Raw genomic sequence first — 21,983 nt, 5'->3', positions numbered from 1 at the left:
ATACACAGGCACACAAATGCGGTCAAAATAATAGGAACGGAAGGGATAAACTAGGAAACCTTCTCAGAAACAAAAATAAGATAAGATAAATGTTAGTTTTGAAAATAAAAAGCTTATTCGAATACATCTATGTATTTTGTTTTGGAAATGCAGTTAAACAAATTAATATATTTTTTTTATATTAAAATTTTGTAAAATATATTAGTTATTCCTATGATTTTTACCACAGCTGTACACACAGCAGCGTATTTTTGGGCATTGGTTTTTATCAATGCGTTTTCACCGCTCTCTTCGATTGAATTCTTTATAATGTAACGCTCTTTTTGAAACGCAACGTCCGTTTCATTTTCTTCTTCTTCCCACGAAGTAGCCGATATATACGAATGAGAAAATCGCGAACTGAACAAATAACAACAACAAAACGCCGTCTCACTCTTCCTCTTCCATCGCCCCGTCCCTTTCCACATTTTTGCATCTGTTTCTCAAAAAGAAGATTTAAACGAGAATTATACTGGTACCGTGACACCAATCGAACCAAAAAGGGGTTAAATTATAAGGGTGACGATATCACGTTGTAATTAAAAAATATATTGTTTAATACAGAAATAGCAACGTATATGGATGGCATACTTATTCGCCAGCTTATATTGTTTCGCTCTGGTCACTGCACTTATTTATACGATTAAATATATGCACGGGAAATATATTCTATAGAAATAATCACGTACAATGTATGAATGCAAATAATTTTTTTTCAGTTAATCACATTTGCGTTTCATCATGGTCCGCAATGATGATTATTTTGAATACTATGTCCCTGCGGAAAAATTACATTTCAAAGAAATCTGAAATAAGGGCTCAAAGGTTACGTCACCCTGAACTAACTGAGAATATGTGAGAAACATGTATTAAAATTACTTTAAGTTTATTCTTGATCCAAAATATAATTATAATTATTGTATTACTCTTATCATTTACAAGCAATGAAAAAAATATGTATTAATTTCATGATATTGGAATATAAAATCCCACAATATTAAATGAACTGGTGAAATAATTTGACCTTCAACGTCTCTTTGTCCCACTGTGCTCCAAGCCCCACCAAGAATACGTTACATTTTAAATTCAAATTCAAAAACACAGATACGTTGCGTCCAAAACTGAGACAGTTTAGTTACCTTTTTGAAAGCGGTTACTTTTGTACGAGACTCGTGGATTTCGCTTCGCTTAAATTTCAGCATGCTTTCTGCTTTTGTGCGAATGAGCGAGTTTTTTGTTGTTGCCAAGCTGGCCTGAAATCTGGATTTCTCTCCCCAATAAAAAAAAAAACAACTTAATGCGTCATCGGCTGCGTCATCAATTCGGGATGACGACGCCTCGCCATTCCGATTCCGAATTCCCCTTCCTGATTCTCCAGTTAAAGCCCCGTCACAACGACATTCCCCAAACAACCAAACAAACTTGTATCGCCATCTAGAAGAAGTTTTATTTTATACACTCATTTCGAAGTTTCAGATTCGCACGAAATTATGGAAGGTAAAGTTCTCGAGGTGAGTGGTGTTTGGATGGGAAATGCATGATGCATGGCGATGATATGGCATTTATAAAAAAAGTAGATTAAACTTTAGCACGTGATAAGCACGTCAATTATAATTGCAGTGGAACTCTTACAAATGATAATGTAATTTACATTTTGCAACAAAATATAAATATTTTGTAAGTCAGGTATAAAATTTTATAAAATATGGTTAATATTCCCAAATATAATTTATGATGTTATTTTTATTAAAATCTCGATTTATTTATAACATTTTATGAAATGAAAAGAAAGGTTTTTTATCCACACAAATGGAAGCTAAGGAAATTCAATGGTTTCTGGAGCTAATAAAATTTAGCGGATCGTGATAAGCACGTCAATTATACTTGCTGTGGAACTCTTACAAATGATAATGTAATAAACATTTTGGAAAATAATATATCAATTTAAAAATTTACAGTCAAAATAATCTCAAATATAAAATTGTTGTTGTGATTTTTGTTAAAATCTCAGATATTCTTATTTATTAGATTTTATGAAATAAAAAGAAATATTTATTTATAAGCCTAAAGATACACAAATGGAACCTAAGTAAGTTCAATGATTTTTGGTGATGATAAAATTTAGCGGTTCGCTGTAAAAACATCTTACAAACGGTAAATCGAATCAGGCATCACAGAAGATACACTCTCACTATTTCGAGCGTGCAGTGGAGGTAGATGGGTATACAACACAACAGGTTGTCGGCGGTGTTTGGAGAAAGTGCTTATTGCCAACAATAATATCAGGTGCAATGACCACATAGCTAGGCGGTGGTTGGTTAAAAAAAAGTGTATAAATTGTCATGGAAACGCGAAGCTTTGTAGACGGCTAAACATGCAAGGGAACTTGATCTGATTAAAGTCCACTATAGGTATACTAGGGGAATTTTCCGACGAAAAGATTTACTACGAACGTACTAAAGAAATACCGAAAACTGGTCGAACATTAGACAAGCTGCTTACCGTTAATGGAAATCATTAAAACTTTCTTTTTATTATAAAGAGAAACATACCCATGCAATGAATAATGCCATTGAACTTTATTTTATTAGATATTTGTATATCGCATCTATAAAAATTAATATGATCCCTTCAATACTTTTCATTTTCAAGAACCAGTATATTTACTTAATGTATTCCAGATTTTTAAAATGTTTAGACCTTGCAATACATACATCGATTTTTTTCTACTTCCAGTTTGAAGGACACAAACATGGGTTCAAGTACAGCAAACACTTTCTCGGTCACACACAATCTGTATCTACGCGTAGGTGGTGAAAATTGCTGCCCTTTTTTCGAGTCTCAATTCTTCCCAGATGCATTTCCCAGATGCCAGCATGCTGAGGATTAGGCATTGTCCAAAATATTTGTATGGAAGAGATACCCCGCCGAAGTGGAATTGATGTTTTCTCGCACACATGCTTGGAAAAATTATTACCAGTCACGGCGTGGGAACCGAAGCATAGATGTCCTAGAACCCATGAAGGATATTGCCATTTCTGGACGTAAAGGTTAGTAATTTGCGACACATTTAAAATACGGGTAGCACCGGCATTTCCCAGGTGAAAATTCGTAAGAGTCCTTTCACGCCGAAAATAGTGGTCACCCTGCTTTTCATATCACAGATCTGGGCAAAAAATTAGTTTGTCATGGAAAATGAATTTTTCAAGAAAAAATTAACCCCTTATTCTCATCTCGGACATAAAAGAAAGTGCGGTACAGACTGCTGTACACCATTAACCCTGTCAACCCCTAAATGACAATTGTCTGAGCTATCAAAAGGATATTTTTCAATAAAATATTATCCAAAATAGTTTCATTGAGGATACCCTTTCTTGAGAGATGGTTTGTTATGCATATGTGCTTTTCCAGGCGTTACAGTTAGCTATTGTAAAGGTAAAACAATTTCACAGTTTTTCCTCACAAAAGAGAGGCCGACCCGATTTATGAATGGAAAATATTCTTAATCTTATCTTCATGGGGTGGATTGCGACCGGATTTTTGTAAAGTTTTCTCATTTTTCACGATAGATTCGAACGAACTTTGGCCCTTTTCTCCCAATTTTGTAATTGCGCCGTTTATTTGCCCATTGTATTTTCTCGCGACCCTGTTTCACCCGGGAAGAGCCCTATCTTTTGTTCTTTTGTGACACTAAACTAGCTGGAAAACCTCTTTTTTCATATTGTCATCATTGTTACACTTTTTTATAATGAAAAAAACTTGAAGATTTCCTTGGAAATATATGCGCAATAAACGATGATATAATCATGCAATCAAAAATCTGGTAAAGATTGTTTGTTTACTTATTTAATATTTTTTGTTGGATTTAATTAAATTTGCCCAAAAGTGGGCTACGACTGGTTGATGGTCAGACTTAAGGCAATCTTTTGAGATTCGCGCTTTTGTTGTTGTAATCCCGCGGCAGTTAATCCAAAAACAAGTTTTCAGTAGGAAAATTTGGACTCTTTCGCAGCATCCCTTAATGAAATTCTACGCTTCTACGCACTAAACACAGCCTGCAGTCGAAAAGGACTCACAAATGATCCTGTGCACCACCTGCTTCCTGTGGCCGATGCTGAGATTCCGAGATATCCCTGCAGCTGAACATATGGGCCCACGCTTCTTATTAGGGTAGGTTCTCTGCCTGTTGGAATTCTGGATTGAAGGATGCCTTCGAAGGTCCTTAAAAACAGAATCAACTGTACAGAGCCAAAAAAAGTCTCAAAAAATAAGGGTAATTGCTTTCCACTGAGGTCTTTGGTAAAACTAAATTGAGTTCAAAGTTGATCATGTTATTATGTATATATCGAATGTGTGATTTGAATTCATTGCTTTTCAATTTAAAGTAAAACCAACCTCTTCTTTGTATACATGAATTAATATATTTGCAAATATATAATATTGTATATGCTTATTTACACAGTTATAAATATATATATATAGTTTATTTAAGACATGTATGTATGTACTATTGTTCAACAAATGCCGTGTGTGCATAACGTTTAATAAATGTATTTGTACGTTTGCAGAGTAAATATGTTTGTCTTACAACATTTCTGCAATATTGTTTGGAATAATACACTATAGACAGCTAAGTGGTAAAGGTACGTTGCTATAATAGATACCAAAACATTCGTTATATGTGTTGTTCAACGTTGGGTTTCTTTGGAATGCGAAGAATTTGAATGGGTTATTTATAGAGATTTTATTAAGTATACCTGTAGCAGGACCTCGAACTGTATCAGTTTCACAACGATTCAAAATAATATGCGAAACCTTTGTGCTAACCGAGAATCAATGCGTTGAAGTATTATAACATATTTCATAATAGTACTATGCTGAAATTAGGCAGTAAATATTTTAAGCAGCAAATAAATATATTGAAGGAAATAAAAATAAACATTTGTAGCTATTCACATTTTAGATTTAAAAAATATTTAACCAAGACCGCAACTGAAATATCTCTCTATGTTTCCAACCGATATTCGTTTCGATTTTAGTCCCTGATCTGTTGTCATATTTTGGATATAATTTGGAAGAATTGACTTAGGAATATCCAGAGGTTTCGTTTTCACTCTCCTCCACAATGGATTTCTTGTCCTCCGCCTTGGTGCGACCCGTAAATCTCTCAAAGATGGTGTGCTTGTTGCCCTTTTTACCCCCTGAAGATCCCTTAAAAGATCCCCACGGAACCTTACCAGCTTCGGAAGTGGTCATCAGGATGGAGTAGGAGGAGCAGACCTCACCCTCTTTGCTGTTGCGAATTCCGTATAGAAAGTACACCACCATGCCAATGCAAACCCAGACGAAGAAGCGTACCCAAGTCACAGCATCCAAATGGACCATCAGCAGGATGTTACAAAAGATTCCAAGAGCCGGAACGAAGGGAACCAGGGGCACTTTGAAGATGAGGCCACGGGTATTCTGGTTATGGACAGCTATAACAGCCACACAGGTGCTGGCGGCGAAAATGATAAATCCGTAAATGATCAGGGCCCACCAGGTGCCCGTGTAAAGTTGCGTCCACGACACCTTCAGCTCCACACAGATGGCGAAACTCAAGAAGATGAACATCATCACGGCTACGGAGACCACTGATCCGGGCTCAAAGCGTCCCAGCAGAGGTTCCAAACACCTGAACTGGGCCTTAAGTCTGCCCGCCAACACTTCCTCGATCATCTCACTGGTGGGCGATGAAGTATCCATGCTGGACTGCGAGGCCACATCCTCATCATCATCGTCGTCGTCATCGGGACTTCCGGCCACCGCTGGCACCCTAATGGTCGTATGAATCCGCTCCATGGGTCGATAGCGAAGGATGATCACACTGGCCGAAACGATAGTGTAGGCCAGCAGGGTTCCAATGGACATAAACTCCACCAGCTTGGCCAGATCGAAGACCAGGGCCAGACAGGCACTCAGCACCCCGGATACGGCCAGATTGAGTAGGGGAACCTGGGTGGTGGGGTTGATCTTGCCGAAGCAGCTGAAGAGCAGTCCATCCGAGGCCATGGCGTACATGCAGCGGGGCAGGGCGAACAGGGATCCCAGCAGGGTTGTGGTCATGCCACACAGAGCTCCTATGGAGATCAGGTACTTGGCCCAGGATAGATTCAGTTGCCCAAAGGCCTCGGGCAGCGAGGCAGCCGGATTGATCTCACTGATGGGAATCATGAGGGTCAGGGCGGCACTCACCAGGATGTAACCCACTGTCACCACAAACAGAGAGATTATCGTGGCCACTGGAATGGAAACCGATGGGTTCTTGGCCTCCTCACCGGACGTGGCTATCGAGTCGAAGCCCACGAAGGCATAGAAACAGGTGGCCGCTCCCGCGATGACTCCTCCAACGCCGTAGGGCAGGAAGCCACCCTCTGCCTCGGACCAATTCTTGCTATCCGCATACCAGAATCCCACGCTGATGACCAAGATCATGACGGCTATATTGACCAGGGTGAGCAGACTGTTGAACACCGCCGTGGCCTTGACTCCACCGGCTAGAGCAGCCGCATATACGATGCAGACCAGGAAGGCCAGGATGTCCGGGTATTGAGCGAGTCCTGGTTCATGAATTCCTCCAGTCAACTCCAGAGTGGTATTGCCAATCCAACCGCCCAGCATTGAGTCCACATATCCACTCCATGCCCGAGCCACCGATGCTGCCCCTAGCATGTGCTCCAGTAGGATGTTCCAACCGATGACGAAGGCCCAGAACTCGCCCATCGAGATGTAGGTGTACACATAGGCCGATCCCGCCTTGGGAACTCGAGTTCCGAATTCCGCATAGCACAGAGCAGCCAGCATGGATATAAATCCGGCCAGGACAAAGGATAGTATGATCCCGGGTCCAGCCATCTCCTTGGCCACAGTTCCGGTCAGCACGTAGATCCCAGCGCCAACCATATGGCCAATGCCTGGGGGTAAATGGTATAGATAAGTGTTATTTACAGGGGATGGAGTTCATATTACTGGGTGTCCCAAGGCAATAATTTAGGTGCCCCGAGATGTAGATAAGAAAAATCATATTTTGTTCCTATGCGTATTAAATATGGTGTACTCAAATCTCTGGGGTTCTTAAATTATATCTAGGATCCTTTGGGAATTGTACTCTTCATTTTACAATTAGGTTATGCTTTTGTATAAAACTACTGTTTAAGACTTTGCCTTTAAAATGGTTAAGTCGAACTTATAATAAATAAAAAACGAGTTAAGTCCGATACGAATTTTCGTTAGAACATGTTTTGTAGGGGTTGTTCGCTAACAGATGTTTCGCTTAAAATAGTGCAAGATTTCTTATAAGACTCTTTTGAAACCCCACACATTTTTCCCTAAGTAAGCGAAATCCTGTGAAAAAAGCCGGTAATCGATTGATTAGTTTCAAGTACCCAATAGAGCGATGTCGAAGGTGTTGAGGCATCGGTTCAGCGGCGTCTCCATGACGTCAGTGGGCACCGACTTGGTGCGATTCATTTTGGTGCATATCCCCGACAGTATGTGCCTCAGAATCGCACGTCTTGAGCTCGGCATCCTGCTCGATTCGATTGAAACCAACTCCGAAGAAATTTACTTCTCACAGGCTACTTTTAAGGATCAGAACTCAAAGGTTTTGGGATAGAATATTAGAGTAATATTTTGCGGCACTCAGGACCCTTTCACTTGTTGTACACAAACAGCTGTGACTGTATCGATTTTTGCATCAACACTTGACAACACGTAACAACACTCCCCGAAAAGTATGCTTTTTTAACACTACGTTTTAGCGCCACCTGGTGAAAACTTTTAGAATCAAAGGAAAATGTTCAGGCAAGTTTGGTTGTTGGGCAAAAACAACAATTCAATATGACGTGACGTCACGACGAAAATAATCCTATTTAAAATAGAAATGATGAAAGTTTTTATTTAAAATAAATAGATAACATAAATTACATATAAAATAACAAATTAAATAGGTAATAATGCTATTATTAAGGCCTTAGTTGCTTGCGGTCTTTTCATAAGTTTGCTCATAGTTTTATACTTTAAGTAAACTATATTAAATTATGTTATATAAATTAATAAATAAATTTGTGTTTTGTTTTATCTGCTGCTGCAATTTGCCTCTTGCAGCCACCTGACTTAGAACTTATTACCTTTAATTGATCATTAAAACCTAGCTTTAACTGCTTAAAGCCTCAAGGTAGACATTTTATTATTTTTAAAGATATAATAAAATAGTAAAACTATGAAAAAGTCTTGTAGCATACTTATAAAGACGAATAAACGTGCACGTTAACCATGGTTTAACAACTTGCTTGTGTTTGTGTTCCAAAACCGGAAATTAAATTGCCAAAACCATTTTCTTTGAGAACCAATTGAACGACCAATCAATAGATCGGCATTTCTAGATGGATCGTGGTTAACTGATGATTATAATAAACGGTTTGTTAACATGAAGAAACTTGTAATTTTTTTGAAGAGACCTTTTTAAACCCTATCTTAAGGTTTATATATTTATATTGTATACTGAGATTGGGGATTAAGAATTTATTTCATACTAATTATTCATTCATTAATACTAATTTTTATGAACCTCGCACTAAAAATGTGTTATTGCATTTCTAGTGCTAAAATTGATATATGGACTGTCTTAAATGTCAAAAACCAGGCGCATAAATATGTAATTATTATTTTCTTGTTTACTAAGCATGGAAATTAATTTTATTCGCTGTGGAGGTGTGTTTGAACCATCAAAACTTGTTGGGGAACGACTGATTTTTACTTCTGCCTATTTTTATATTCAACTATGTCCGGTAATAACCAAGTTTTTCAGCACTGGGTCGCGAATTTGTTTTGTCAGACCCGTCGACTGTATGCAAGAATATATGATCTTCGCTGATCCACGCAATAGATATTTTGTCACACCCTTGGATGGTACCAAAATTAAATTTTCTATTATAACCATCATTTTGTATTTTTATGTATAAGCCGAAAACATTTCATTATGCTTTGAAAACCCTAATCAACCGAAACTGAATGCAATGTATTAACGTAAGTTTTTTTAAGTAAACATGAAGGAACCATCTAGTAGGTACTATATAGGTAGTAGTCGAATTGGAGATACCGAAAAGAAAAGGAAATGAACTACCAGCTTTTGTTAGACAATTTGTTTTTATGAAGTTGTACCTATGTTAGACTTTTATTAATTTACATAGAAGGTTTTATCTTAAGAAGAACTGATTTTATTAACAATGATGTTTTATATTTTATCATAATTTATTTAAGATTAATAATTTATTATTATTTGTAATCTATATAACTTTACTTAAACAATTGTAGCTTCGTAGATATTGACCCATTGAGCTAAGGGCCCTTTCCACTTAGCTGATCCTAATCAAGATTTTGAAATAATTTAAAAGTTCGGAGAAGCAAAATACTATTGTACTCTTAGAGTACCGGGTATGATTAAATTTCAGTCTAGGTTACGTGATGTTTGTCAAAGGCAGAAGCGGCTTTGGCACCTCTGCTATCGCGTTCCGATCGTGCATGCATATGGGTTTGGTTTCGGGCTTAGTGTGGATAAGGGAATTACCTTACCATCCATCTCCGTATTCTTCCCATGGCGACAGCTCCGTTTGCCGCCTTACCATTACCTTACCATCTCGCCATGACCGTTGCCATTTGGCTAAAATCTATCAGCATCACGAAGCGGACGCTGGGCTTCCAAAACTTTGAATACTAATACCTGTTAGGGATGACCAGGCGCATCGGAATCGGCATCGACTAGGCTTTGGCTTTGGCTTAGCTTAGCCTAAGCGTCAACCTGTCCGCTATGCCGGCTATAGTTGCATGACAACATCTCCATCTCCATCCCCATCTCCATCTCCATATGGCCAAAGTCCCCCCCACTAGTATAGGTTGTTACAATGACGGATTTTGACTCTTTGGCCCTAAAAGCACACCGGCGAAGGTGCAGTTTTTCAGCTCGGTTTTCGGTTTTCAATTTTTTTCACCTACGAAATGTGCCAGTCGCGCGCTTGGGTCAAGATGGCTAAAACGGCGACTCAGATGGCTAAAACGGCTTAGACGTCTAAGACGGCGTGTGGATGCTGCTCACGCGCCGCTCTGCCCACGAACTGCACATGAATGGAAAAAATAGTTGACTCCAGGCATTGGGCTACTGGATGCTCTTTTTCTGAGCAATCAATTATGATGGCTCGATATTAATGATGGTTACATGATGCAACGATAACGCCCATGAAAAACTGGATCGTGATTCCCTTAGATACAGATTCCAGATATTATGTTGGCCTTGAGGCCTAATGACCGCATAAAAACTGGGAAAAAGGTTAATGGCTCTAATGGGTAACATTATCATTAACTGATTAAAAAATATTTAGTTAAAAACGATAGTATTTATTGGTAACAATAAACGACTCTTTAAATTTTAATTAAAACATCGGCAAAGCCTAACTACGCTTCGAAATACATTAAAACTCATATTGTATATGTGTAAGAACCCAGCGATCCTATAACTTGTTTACTCTGACAAACAAATTGAAATTTATTAAGATTTGATCACTTAACCTTTCACATTTTGAAACTTCACTTGAAAGCTGGTACTGTTTTGACTTTTTTTCGGTTTTAAGTGCTTAGAAGATAAATCCTAATCTGAATTCCTTTTGTATATGTTCAATGATGTTTCCTACCCGTTTAGTGCTGCGAATAAATAAGTAAAACTTGCCAATAAATCGTACTACCCGAGTCCAGTTCAGTGTGCGTGTATAAAACCACGAGCGACGTAAAATAAACAACAAAATATATAAAGCTACTAGCATTGGTGCTTTTTTGTTGCTGTTTTATTTTACTTGCCGCGTCTTTGGATTTTTGAGGCAATATCCGAAACGATTTTTGTTAAATCATACGCCGTGTGTGTATATAAACGAAGACGAGTCTCTTTGGCGTTTAGTGCGGCAACGTCCACTTCGCCAGCTGCATCCCAGCGATTTTTCCCCAAGCCCGAGTCCACAAGCCAGTGCCGTAAGTCCAAGTCCAGTGGCCAGGTCCAGTGACATTCTGAAAGATGGCCGATTGATTGGTCAATGTGTACCACTAAGAAGCAATCAAGTGATTTTACGTGCGCCGTTCATTAAGGCCAAAAAATGTGAATCGATTTAATGTACTACATGTGAATGGTCCCAAAGTGAACTCAGTGATTACTCAAGAACTTGTCTGAAAAGAATTCAAATTTGAAAGGAGTGGAAAATAAATTTTATGACTTGGAACTTCACTTAAAAATAAAAAAATAATATCATTTTTTGGATCATCGCAAAAACCTTGTTTTAGAGACGTAAAAAACACAAAGTTATAGATAAAAAAAAAATGAAAGAACGATCTTGTCTAAAAGGAATTCAAATTTGAAAGGAATGGAAAATTACATTTTTTAATTTGGAACTCAACTTAAATATAAATAAAAAAATATTTAAAAAATTTACAAATTCTAGTAAAAGTCATAGATTTAAAAAAATCTATAAAAATAAGTTTGGTGAGCGTAAAAATAAAATGTATATTAATTACAAGGCTCAAGATTATATAATTATTTAATTGTTCATGTAAACCCCCACGCAGTTTTGACCTTGTATTTACGTTTAGCCGGTTGTCAAATATGGTGCTGAAAAAAGTCGAAAGTGGAATATTTGTATCCTCCAAATCCAAAAAAAGTTACAAGTATGACAGAGTCATATAACTGAAATAAAACAGCCTAACTTTCGAGTTAAACCCGAAATAATACGGATTATAAAATTTTATGGTTTCTAACTGCGTATATTTTTTATATTTGCACAAATGATCTTCGGAGGAGATCAATTGATTTAAGCGTTTCGGGATTATTAAATAGCATTCTTTTTGTAAATTGTCTTACTTGTTTTTAGCATTTCTTTGTAATCAATTAAACGAGAAACAAGTTTCCCAGATCCGGTGCTTGAATGCCATTTGCATTTCGTTGTTTTTATGTCAATATTGCTAACTGTATATTATTTAGCTAAGTACACCAAAATATAATTCACAAATTAAGAACGTGACGTTTTTATAGCCTATTTTTGAGTTCAACAGCCAAACTGTTTGTGAAATAAACAAAAATATTGTTCGCACACAGTAATCTATGCAAAGTATCAATAAATACCCCATAAATACCAGTATGCAACACAAAAATGTAAATTAGATGGTTTATAAGATGACTACTTTGAAAACGAGCGATCAGCTTACCAAATTGGCGCCTTTCCTAAATTGGCCATAAAACAAATCAAGCCGTGACCATAACAGATAGCCACAATGCAAGATGGCAGCATTTCACCAATTTGTCGATGCATTTCAATCCAAATTATGAGAACCTGACATCCAATGTCGGTTAAATCAATCGCCAATTTGGACTATTGTCTATAGTATAATAAACATATATGCATATTGAAGCCCGCGGTCTAATCACCTGTTCGCCGTGATTAATACCAAGTTATACGCCTATGCGAGGCGCTGAAATGTCAAAAGTTCAGGGTGAAGCCATCAATGTCCAAGTTGTTTTTATTAACGCTCAGTCGTAAGCCAACACAATTGAATATGATTGTTTATGAACTGGGCACACACTCAGGATCCGCGGGCGGAACGCCTATTCTTAGCATCTTCACGTTTCGACACCAAAATCGCCCAAATCAATAATGGCTTTTGAAAAGTATAATTGCCCAATTATAATTATTCGGCTTATAGATTTAGTAGAATGATGATGGTGTACCTATAAATACACCTTCTTATATTCTTAAGTTCGTATTTCCATTGAAATAAGCGATTCAGGTGTTTGTCTAGCAAATTAAATAAATGACCTGACTCTTAATCTTGGGTTAGCAAATAACTATATTGTGATAACCTGCGAACATAAAAATATGGTATACTAAAAACAGGCAAGAAATATAATAAAATAAATGAGCAATTTTTTGACATGGTGAACCAATTTTTATCAAATTGGGCATAATTATGCAGTCATATAAAAAAACGTGCAAACTGAGATATCAGGCCAATGTTGTGAGCCAGCAAAAACCCGAAAAAATTAGGTCGCCAAAGATTAAGCGAACGGAAAGCAGGGAGCAAAAGAGATACCATATTAATCGTGTTGAATATGAATCGGATGTATGAATGGGCGGTGTTTCATCATAATCAACTGGACCTCTTGCCAAATTTTAGGTGTTTTTTTTACAAGCGAAACGCTGTTGTACATTTTGTTACAGGGAACTGATTAACATTATAGAAAAGAAAGGGAAAACGTGATGATCGCTATTAAGAATAGTCAATAATGGGGGATCTTAATTAATTCACGAGGCAGAACATGGATTTACCTTAAAGCCCGAAGCATTGAAGTGACGTAAGAACAAACAGAAGACTTCACACGCCATCTTATCCATAATCAAATGGTACTTTTTACGTCTCGTTAGCCTAATGCTTGGAATAACCTAGACAAAAGGGGCCACAATGAAAAAGCACCTAATCATCCGGGGCTAACATCTCAACATCAATAGGCAATAGCAACAGACATTCGGTAAAAACAAGAGAGCCATCAAATTGCAGAAGCCAATGCCACACAAAAGGCCCCAAATCGAAGCGCCTTTATCAACGGGGGCTAGCCAAATAGCCAAATGGGCACTCGTCACTATTTGTTTCTCTACTCCCTTCGTGCTTCGTGTGTGAGTGTTGAATTTATGGATTTTGAAATCAGCAGCATTTTTTCTTTTTCTTTTAAAGGTTAGTTGTATTATTTAAAAACCAAACCCGTTTTAGTGGCGGTGCAGCACCCTCCATTCGTCGGGCAAAAGAGGTCCGGCTGTGTAAATACTCGACAGGTTGCACTCAACCGTAATTAGCGATAAAGAAGATCTTACCTCATCTCACCTGAACGCTAGAGATCGGTTGACAAATTCATATCTTGGTTTTCGGCGAATATAACTTTCGTCACCTTTACGCTTTGATATATGGTTTTTTAGATCTCACCGAAATAGCCCTTCTTCGCTGATCTTCATCATGAGTCACCCAAAAGGAAGGTCGATCTGGGGATTAAATTTCTGCCGAAGTACTGAACTGCCCATAAATTAAAAAACAAATCAACAGTTAAATTGTAAAAATCGTTAACAGAAATATTATTATGTTGTTTACTGATTTACAGAATAAAGTTAAAATGAATGGGATGCTAAGATAAGAACTGGTGTGGGGAAAAAGGGAACTGCATTAATAAAATAACATAAATTATTTCTGGTTTATTTTAAACATTGTAAATTGTGTCATCCTCAAAAATTTAATAGACCCTACTTTCAGTACAATGGAATTTACCTGTATATATAAACTAACATTTTTGGTTAACCACCAAATAAGCTATAAATTAAGCTGTTCAATTTACGAAATCGTTAACAGCTTCCAGTATACGCCATAAATAAGTTTTATATCTTTTCATTAACTCTATTTCAGAATAAAGCTTAAGACTTAAATTTAAGATGGTCAACATCGGCCACATTTTCGTGTGGGCCTTGCTCTTGGTACGTACACTGTGATACCCCTTCTAGAAATGACAAAATATATGATTATGGTTTTTCGTATAATGTCAAGGTCACTACATCGGCCACTGATCTGAGCGATGATGAGGCGCTCAATGATGTTTTAAGCGAACTCGACTTTGACGACTGTTCTCCGAGATTAACTCGCGACACATCTCTGTCAGCTAAACACATCGAGAAGATCGATGTTAAATGCGACCAAGGTAATGGTATGATGGTGGAGGTGGAGTTCTCCGAGGACTTCGAAGGAGTCATCTACAGTCAGGGATATTACAACGACCCTAAGTGCAAGTATGTATTTATTTCTTTGATACCTTTGAACCCTTTCCCTAATTACTGTCTTTAATTAGCTACGTAAAGGGCGACAGAGCAGGTCGAAGTTTCATATTCACAGTGCCATACGATGGATGCGGCAGCAAGCCTTCGTGCTCCGTATGCGCCTCAATCGAGAACATCCTGATTATCCAGGACGACAGGGATATTCAAAACAGCTTCGATATTGCACGAAAAATCTCGTGCAGTCGGGGCGATGAACGTGAGAAGACTGTGTACTTCAAGCCATTTGTGGTGGACATGCTCGAGGTCATTTCAGTGGACACTCCAAGTGGTCCTGTGGAGTGCTGGATGGAGATCGGAACTGGTAGTCCGCCGAATATCAGACCCATTCAGGGCACTCTAACCCTGGGAACTGACATAACGTTCACCATAAACGTAAAGCACGCGGAACAGGCATGGGATATCAATATACTGCAATGTTATGCCTCAGATGACATGGACTTTGAGGCCAGAACCACAAAGAGATTGCAACTCTCGGACAAAAGGGGCTGCTCGATTAAGGAGAAAATATTTGGGGAGTGGCGAAAGTTTGCAGCGCCTTCAAGTCTGACATCCACTTACTATAACACACTAAAGGCCTTCAGATTCCCCGACCGATCGCAGGTGTATCTGAAATGTGATATTGAACTCTGCAATGGAGCATGCAAAAGAGACTACACTTGTGGTGTTGAGAGGTCAGGACCATGTCCTGAGGGATCAACTGACCCCCAGTGTCTGCAGGACCATCTGATTTCACCCAAGCCTCGCTGCTATCCGGGCTCCAGAGAACCGGGCTGCCCAACGCCAACCTCCCTGCCACCGACAACAATCAGGATTCCTATAGCCTCAACATTCACACCAAGGCCACGTTGCTACCCTGGATCCAACGATCCAAGTTGTCCGCAAGCCACACAGACAACATCCCAACCCAGTTGTCCTTTGGGCTCAACTGATCCCCGTTGTCGCGTTGGGCCACCGGCAACCATTAAGCCAAGGTGCTATCCAGGATCAAATGATCCGGAATGTCAACCAGCTACTTATCTTCCGCCAACAACAAGAAGGACTCCGGCTAAACCACGTTGTTATCCTGGTTCGACTGATCCGGATTGTCAACCGGCAACTAGAGCACCTATTACCACATTGAAGCCAAGATGTTATCCAGGATCTGATGATCCTGAATGTCAGCCGGCTACTTATCTCCCGCCGACAACAAGGAGACCTCCGCCTCCTACGACCAGGCCACGTTGTTATCCTGGATCAACCGATCCAGACTGCCAACCCAAAACCAGGCCGACCGTTACTACATCGCTACCAAGATGTTATCCTGGATCAACCGATCCAGACTGCCAACCCAAAACCAGGCCGACCGTTACTACATCGCTGCCAAGATGTTATCCTGGATCAACCGATCCAGAATGTCAACCGGCTACCTACCTTCCTCCGACCACAAGGAGAACTCCAGTTCAAACCACCAGAGCCCCAATAACCACATCCAGACCAAATTGTTATCCAGGCTCAACGGATAGCCGCTGCCCACAGAAACCCCAAACTACTCCAAGACCCAGATGCTATCCTGGTTCACCAGATCCAGCCTGTCAACCTGCCACGCGTGTAACTCAGAAACCACCAACCACTCAACAGCCGAAGTGCTATCCCGGATCATCAGATCCGGAGTGTCTGAATTGTTTCCCCGGCTCGCCAGATCCAAGATGTCCCAAGGTTCCAACCACCAAGAAAGCAGGATGCTTTGATGGTTCCGATGATCCTAGATGTCAGCCGGCAACCTATTTACCTCCTTCATCTCGTCGTCCCCCCACAATTGCTCCGAAGCCCAGATGCTATCCAGGATCAACGGATCCCAGTTGCCCGCAGCCAACTACAATAAGGACACCTGTGACCACATCCAAGCCTAGGTGTTATCCAGGGTCACCAGACCCCAGTTGTCCACAACCAACTCAACCAACCACAATAAGGATACCTGTAACTACAACCAAGCCTAGGTGCTATCCAGGATCTAGTGACCCAGAATGTCAGCCAGCAACATACTCCCCTCCTACGACCAGGAGGCCTGTAACCACATCCAAGCCAAATTGTTATCCTGGCTCAACAGACAGGCGCTGCCCACAGGAACCAGTGACGACATCAAAGCCCAGATGTTACCCTGGATCACCCAATCCCGAATGTCAGCCCGCTACTTACCTGCCTCCAACGGAACGAACGACGTCCAAGCCAAGGTGCTATCCGGGATCAAGTGACCCTGATTGTCAACCATCTACGTTCACGCCTCCGACAACTCGAAGGCCGATAACTACGCCCAAGCCCAACTGTTATCCAGGCTCCACAGATAGTCGCTGTCCACAGAAACCACCAACGACTCCAAAACCAAGATGTTATCCGGGATCAACAGATCCTGTTTGTCAACCAGCTACCTACCTTCCTCCATCGACAGCGAGAACCACAGTTCCTACAACCAAGCCAAGGTGCTATCCGGGTTCAAGTGACCCCTCTTGCCAGCCTCCAACAACAAGGACACCAGTCACTACATTAAGACCAAATTGTTATCCAGGCTCCACCGACAGTCGTTGTCCCCAGAAACCTCCAACAACACCGCAGCCAAAGTGCTACCCTGGGTCAACCGATCTGGAGTGCCTTAACTGTTATCCTGGTTCTCCAGATCCAAGATGTCCGAAAGTACCAACCACCAAGAAAGCGGGATGCTTTGATGGTTCGGATGATCCTAAGTGTCAGCCTGCTACTTACTTGCCGCCAACGACTAATCGAACTCCCACAATTGCACCCAAACCAAGGTGCTATCCGGGGTCAACGGATCCACGATGCCCGCAAGTAACGCAGCCAACAACAAGAAGACCAATTTCGACAGTGAAACCACGTTGTTATCCAGGATCTAACGATCCATCGTGTCAGCCAGCTACATACTCGCCTCCTACCACAAGAGTACCTGTGACAACATCCAAGCCAAGGTGTTATCCAGGCTCGCAGGAACCCGAATGCCAACCGGCAACAAGGCCACCAATTACCACGTCCAAGCCAAGATGCTTTCCAGGATCTTCAGATCCCGAGTGTCAGCCAGCCACTTACCTGCCACCAACATCTGTTAGAACCACCATTCCAACAGTTCCGACGACCAGAAGGCCTGTGACTACGTCCAAGCCAAATTGTTATCCCGGCTCAACAGACAGACGCTGCCCAAAGGAACCACTGCCAACACCCAAGCCTAGATGTTACCCTGGCTCACCAAATCCCGAGTGTCAACCTGCCACTTACCTTCCTCCCACAACACGAGTCCCCATTACTACGGCCAAGCCGAGATGTTACCCGGGCTCAAACGATCCCGATTGTTTGCCTCCGACAACCAGAATACCAGTGACTACGCCAAAGCCTAATTGTTATCCAGGCTCTACCGATAGACGCTGTCCTCAGAAACCACCTACTACTCCGCAGCCAAAGTGTTATCCCGGTTCATCAGATCCTGAGTGTCTTAATTGTTTCCCGGGCTCGCCAGATCCAAGATGTCCTAAGGTTCCAACCACCAAGAGAGCAGGATGTTTCGATGGTTCAGATGATCCTAGATGTCAGCCGGCCACCTACCTACCTCCTTCTTCTCGTCGGCCGCCCACACTCGCTCCTAAGCCCAGATGTTATCCAGGATCAACAGACCCCAGTTGTCCGCAACCAACTCAACCAACTACAGTTCGGCCACCTATAACTACGTCTAGGCCGAGGTGTTATCCAGGATCTAGTGACCCAGAGTGTCAGCCAGCAACATACACTCCTCCGACGACTAGGAGGCCTGTAACCACATCCAAGCCAAACTGTTATCCGGGCTCAACAGACAGGCGCTGTCCACAGAAACCAGTGACGACACAAAAGCCCAGATGTTACCCAGGCTCACCCAATCCTGAGTGTCAACCTGCCACTTACCTCCCACCGACAACAGTAAGAACGACAATGCCTACTGCTAGGCCCAGGTGCTATCCAGGTTCCAACGATCCCGATTGCCAGCCAGCTCCAACAACAAGAACGCCCATAACTACATCGAAGCCAGTTTGTTATCTAGGATCAACAGATAGTCGTTGCCCCCAGAAACCGCCAACGACCCAAAAACCTAGATGTTATCCCGGATCTACAGATCCTGAGTGCCAGCCTGCCACGTATCTTCCTCCAACAACTTCGAGGCCAACTATTCCTACAACCCAGCCAAGATGTTATCCTGGATCAACCGATCCTTATTGCCAACCGAAAACGTATTCCCCACCGACATCAAGGCCAGTGATAACTACACCGAAGCCCAGATGTTATCCAGGTTCTTCAGATCCCGATTGTCAGCCAGCTACTTATCTTCCACCAACAAGCCGACAAACAACGATTCCAACTTCGAAGCCATGGTGCTATCCGGGATCCAGAGACCCAGAATGTCAGCCAGCTACTTACTCGCCTCCGACAACAAGAATTCCTGTGACTACATCAAAGCCCAATTGTTATCCAGGCTCTACCGATAGTCGCTGTCCCCAGAAACCACCTACTACTCCGCAGCCAAAATGTATTCCCGGCTCATCTGATCCAGAGTGTCTGAATTGTTTCCCTGGCTCGCCAGATCCAAGATGTCCCAAGGTTCCAACCACCAAGAAGCCAGGCTGCTTTGATGGCTCTGATGATCCAAGATGTCAGCCGGCCACCTACCTACCTCCTTCATCTCGTCGACCCCCCACAATCGCTCCTAAGCCCAGATGTTATCCGGGATCAACAGATCCCAGTTGTCCGCAACCAACCACAATTCGGACTCCTATAACTACGTCTAGGCCTCGATGCTATCCGGGATCTAGTGACCCCGAGTGTCAACCAGCAACTTATTCGCCACCGACTTCAAGATCACAAATCACTACTTTGAAGCCCAGGTGTTATCCTGGGTCAAAGGATCCTGAATGTCTGCCGGCAACTTACGCGCCTCCAACTACAAGGATTCCTGTGACAACTTCTAAGCCAAATTGTTATCCTGGCTCAACAGACAGACGCTGCCCACAGGAACCAGTTACGACTCCTAGACCTAGATGTTATCCAGGCTCACCGGACCCCGATTGTCAGCCCGCTACTTACCTGCCACCTACAACAGCACGTACAACGATTCCTACAACCAGACCAAGGTGTTATGAAGGTTCCAGTGACCCTACTTGTCAACCTGCTACGTACTCACCCCCAACCACTCGAACGCCTATAACTACGTCGAAGCCCAATTGCTATCAGGGATCAACAGATAGTCGGTGCCCACAAACGACTCCCAAGCCAAAATGTTTCCCGGGATCTACAGATCCGAGTTGTCAGCCTGCAACATATCTTCCACCAACCACCGCAAGGCCAACTATCCCCACAACCAAGCCAAGATGTTATCCTGGATCTAGCGATCCATATTGCCAGCCACCTACTTCATCGCCCACGACTATCAGAACTCCAGTTACCACATCCAAGCCAAATTGTTATCCAGGCTCAACCGATAGTCGCTGTCCCCAGAAACCACCAACTACTCAGGAGCCTAGGTGCTATCCAGGCTCATCAGATCCTGAGTGCCTGAATTGTTATCCCGGCTCTCCAGACCCCAGATGTCCCAAGGTGCCGACGACAAGGAAGGCTGGATGTTATGAGGGTTCAGATGATCCAAAATGTCAGCCTGCCACTTACTTGCCGCCATCAACTTATCGCCCACCCACAAGTGCACCCAAGCCAAATTGCTATCCAGGATCAACAGATCCAAGGTGTCCGCAAACAACGCAGCGGACAACCATAAGAACTCCGATTACCACACCGAGATGTTACCCGGGATCTCCTGATCCTGACTGCCAACCTTCAACCAGAGCCCCGGTAACCACATTAAGGCCGAGATGTTATCCTGGCTCTAATGATCCAGAATGCCAACCAGCTACCTACTCTCCTCCTACTACAAGGACTCCTTTGACCACCTCCAAGCCAAACTGTTATCCAGGATCGACAGATAGACGCTGCCCACAGGAACCAGTGACGACTCAAAAACCAAGATGTTATCCAGGCTCACCGAATCCTGAATGCCAACCTGCCACTTACCTCCCACCTGCAACTGTACGCACTACGATTCCTACGGCTAGGCCAAGGTGCTATCCGGGCTCCAACGATCCCGATTGCCAACCTGCAACATACTCGCCTTCAACAACAACGAGAACTCCTATCACCACACCCAAGCCACGTTGCTATCCGGGCTCAAATGATCCTTCTTGCCAACCCGCTACTTATCTACCGCCAACCACAGCCAGCAGGTGTTATCCGGGCTCCAGCGATCCCGAGTGTCAGCCTGCAACATATGCTCCTCCCACGACAAGAGCTCCCATAACTACTTCCAAGCCCAACTGCTATCCGGGCTCTACGGATAGTCGCTGTCCCCAGACGACGCCTAGACCGAAGTGCTATCCCGGCTCATCGGATCCCGAGTGTCTGGTGGTGACTACTGTCAGAACGCCAATTGCTGGAACCACACCAGTTTACTGCTACCCCGGATCCATCGATCCTCGCTGCCCTGATTCCGGATACAGGGGCACAAGCCGCATTCCTGCCACATATCTGCCGCCCCTGAGTGATCCGGGCTACGATAGGACCATTCGAAACGCAAAGAGCCTGTTCTTTAGTGAAATCAATCACTTGGCACTCACCGATAACAATGTCTTCGAGCTGGACGACGACGAAAGCGAGCCCTCGAGGGTGAAGCGCGAGTTGAAGTTCGACGAGGAGGACCTCTTGTCGAAGAGAATCATGAAGCGCGAGTTTAACGAGCTACCTTCAGAGCAAGAAGTGATTTCCCTGACCCTCGGCGTGAGAACTGGCATCAGTGTAAAATAGTCGTTGAAGGTCTAGTAGATGTTAAGCATAACAATATTATATCATCATACACCGATATGTATTTACCTAGAATGATATTCATTAAATATAAACTATGTACAAATGTAAACTATGGTTAGGCTTTTCAATGGGGTTTGGCCCTACCCA

General features: G+C 42.0%; 2 protein-coding genes across 3 annotated transcripts; one reads left to right on the top strand and one right to left on the bottom strand.

Moving 5' to 3' along the window:
• Nucleotides 1-4,498: 4,498 nt before the first annotated feature.
• On the bottom strand, nucleotides 4,499-7,747 carry LOC119555008 (cationic amino acid transporter 4). The gene is made up of 2 exons (XM_037866151.1): nucleotides 7,464-7,747; nucleotides 4,499-6,992 (listed from the first exon to the last, which is right to left on the bottom strand). The coding sequence occupies exons 1-2, from the start codon at nucleotides 7,603-7,605 to the stop codon at nucleotides 5,125-5,127; spliced, it is 2,010 nt and encodes a 669-aa protein (XP_037722079.1). The 5' UTR covers nucleotides 7,606-7,747; the 3' UTR covers nucleotides 4,499-5,124.
• A 3,280-nt stretch (nucleotides 7,748-11,027) lies between these two features.
• LOC119555265 (mucin-2) lies at nucleotides 11,028-21,945 on the top strand. Of its 2 annotated transcripts, XM_037866569.1 has the most exons (5): nucleotides 11,028-11,094; nucleotides 14,557-14,624; nucleotides 14,695-14,933; nucleotides 14,993-19,180; nucleotides 19,214-21,945. In XM_037866569.1, exons 2-5 carry the CDS (start codon nucleotides 14,583-14,585, stop codon nucleotides 21,834-21,836), a joined length of 7,092 nt encoding a protein of 2,363 aa, XP_037722497.1. In that variant the 5' UTR covers nucleotides 11,028-11,094; nucleotides 14,557-14,582; the 3' UTR covers nucleotides 21,837-21,945. The 2 variants fall into 2 exon arrangements, with proteins under 2 accessions (XP_037722497.1, XP_037722496.1); XM_037866568.1 differs by having other exon boundaries at nucleotides 14,993-21,945.
• Nucleotides 21,946-21,983: the final 38 nt, after the last annotated feature.

Source organism: Drosophila subpulchrella, chromosome 3L (assembly GCF_014743375.2).
Source record: "Drosophila subpulchrella strain 33 F10 #4 breed RU33 chromosome 3L, RU_Dsub_v1.1 Primary Assembly, whole genome shotgun sequence".
NCBI lineage: Eukaryota > Metazoa > Arthropoda > Insecta > Diptera > Drosophilidae > Drosophila > Drosophila subpulchrella.
This window is presented reverse-complemented; position numbering and strand designations above follow the sequence as displayed.

Coding starts and splice junctions, on each gene's coding strand:
- LOC119555008 (XM_037866151.1), bottom strand. CDS start 7,605: ATGCCGAGCTCAAGACGTGCGATTCTGAGGCACATACTGTCGGGGATA. Junction 6,993..7,463: donor CTTCGACATCGCTCTATTGG/GTACTTGAAACT, acceptor ATTTACCCCCAG/GCATTGGCCATATGGTTGGC.
- LOC119555265 (XM_037866568.1), top strand. CDS start 14,583: ATGGTCAACATCGGCCACATTTTCGTGTGGGCCTTGCTCTTG. Junction 14,625..14,694: donor TCGTGTGGGCCTTGCTCTTG/GTACGTACACTG, acceptor TATAATGTCAAG/GTCACTACATCGGCCACTGA. Junction 14,934..14,992: donor TACAACGACCCTAAGTGCAA/GTATGTATTTAT, acceptor GTCTTTAATTAG/CTACGTAAAGGGCGACAGAG.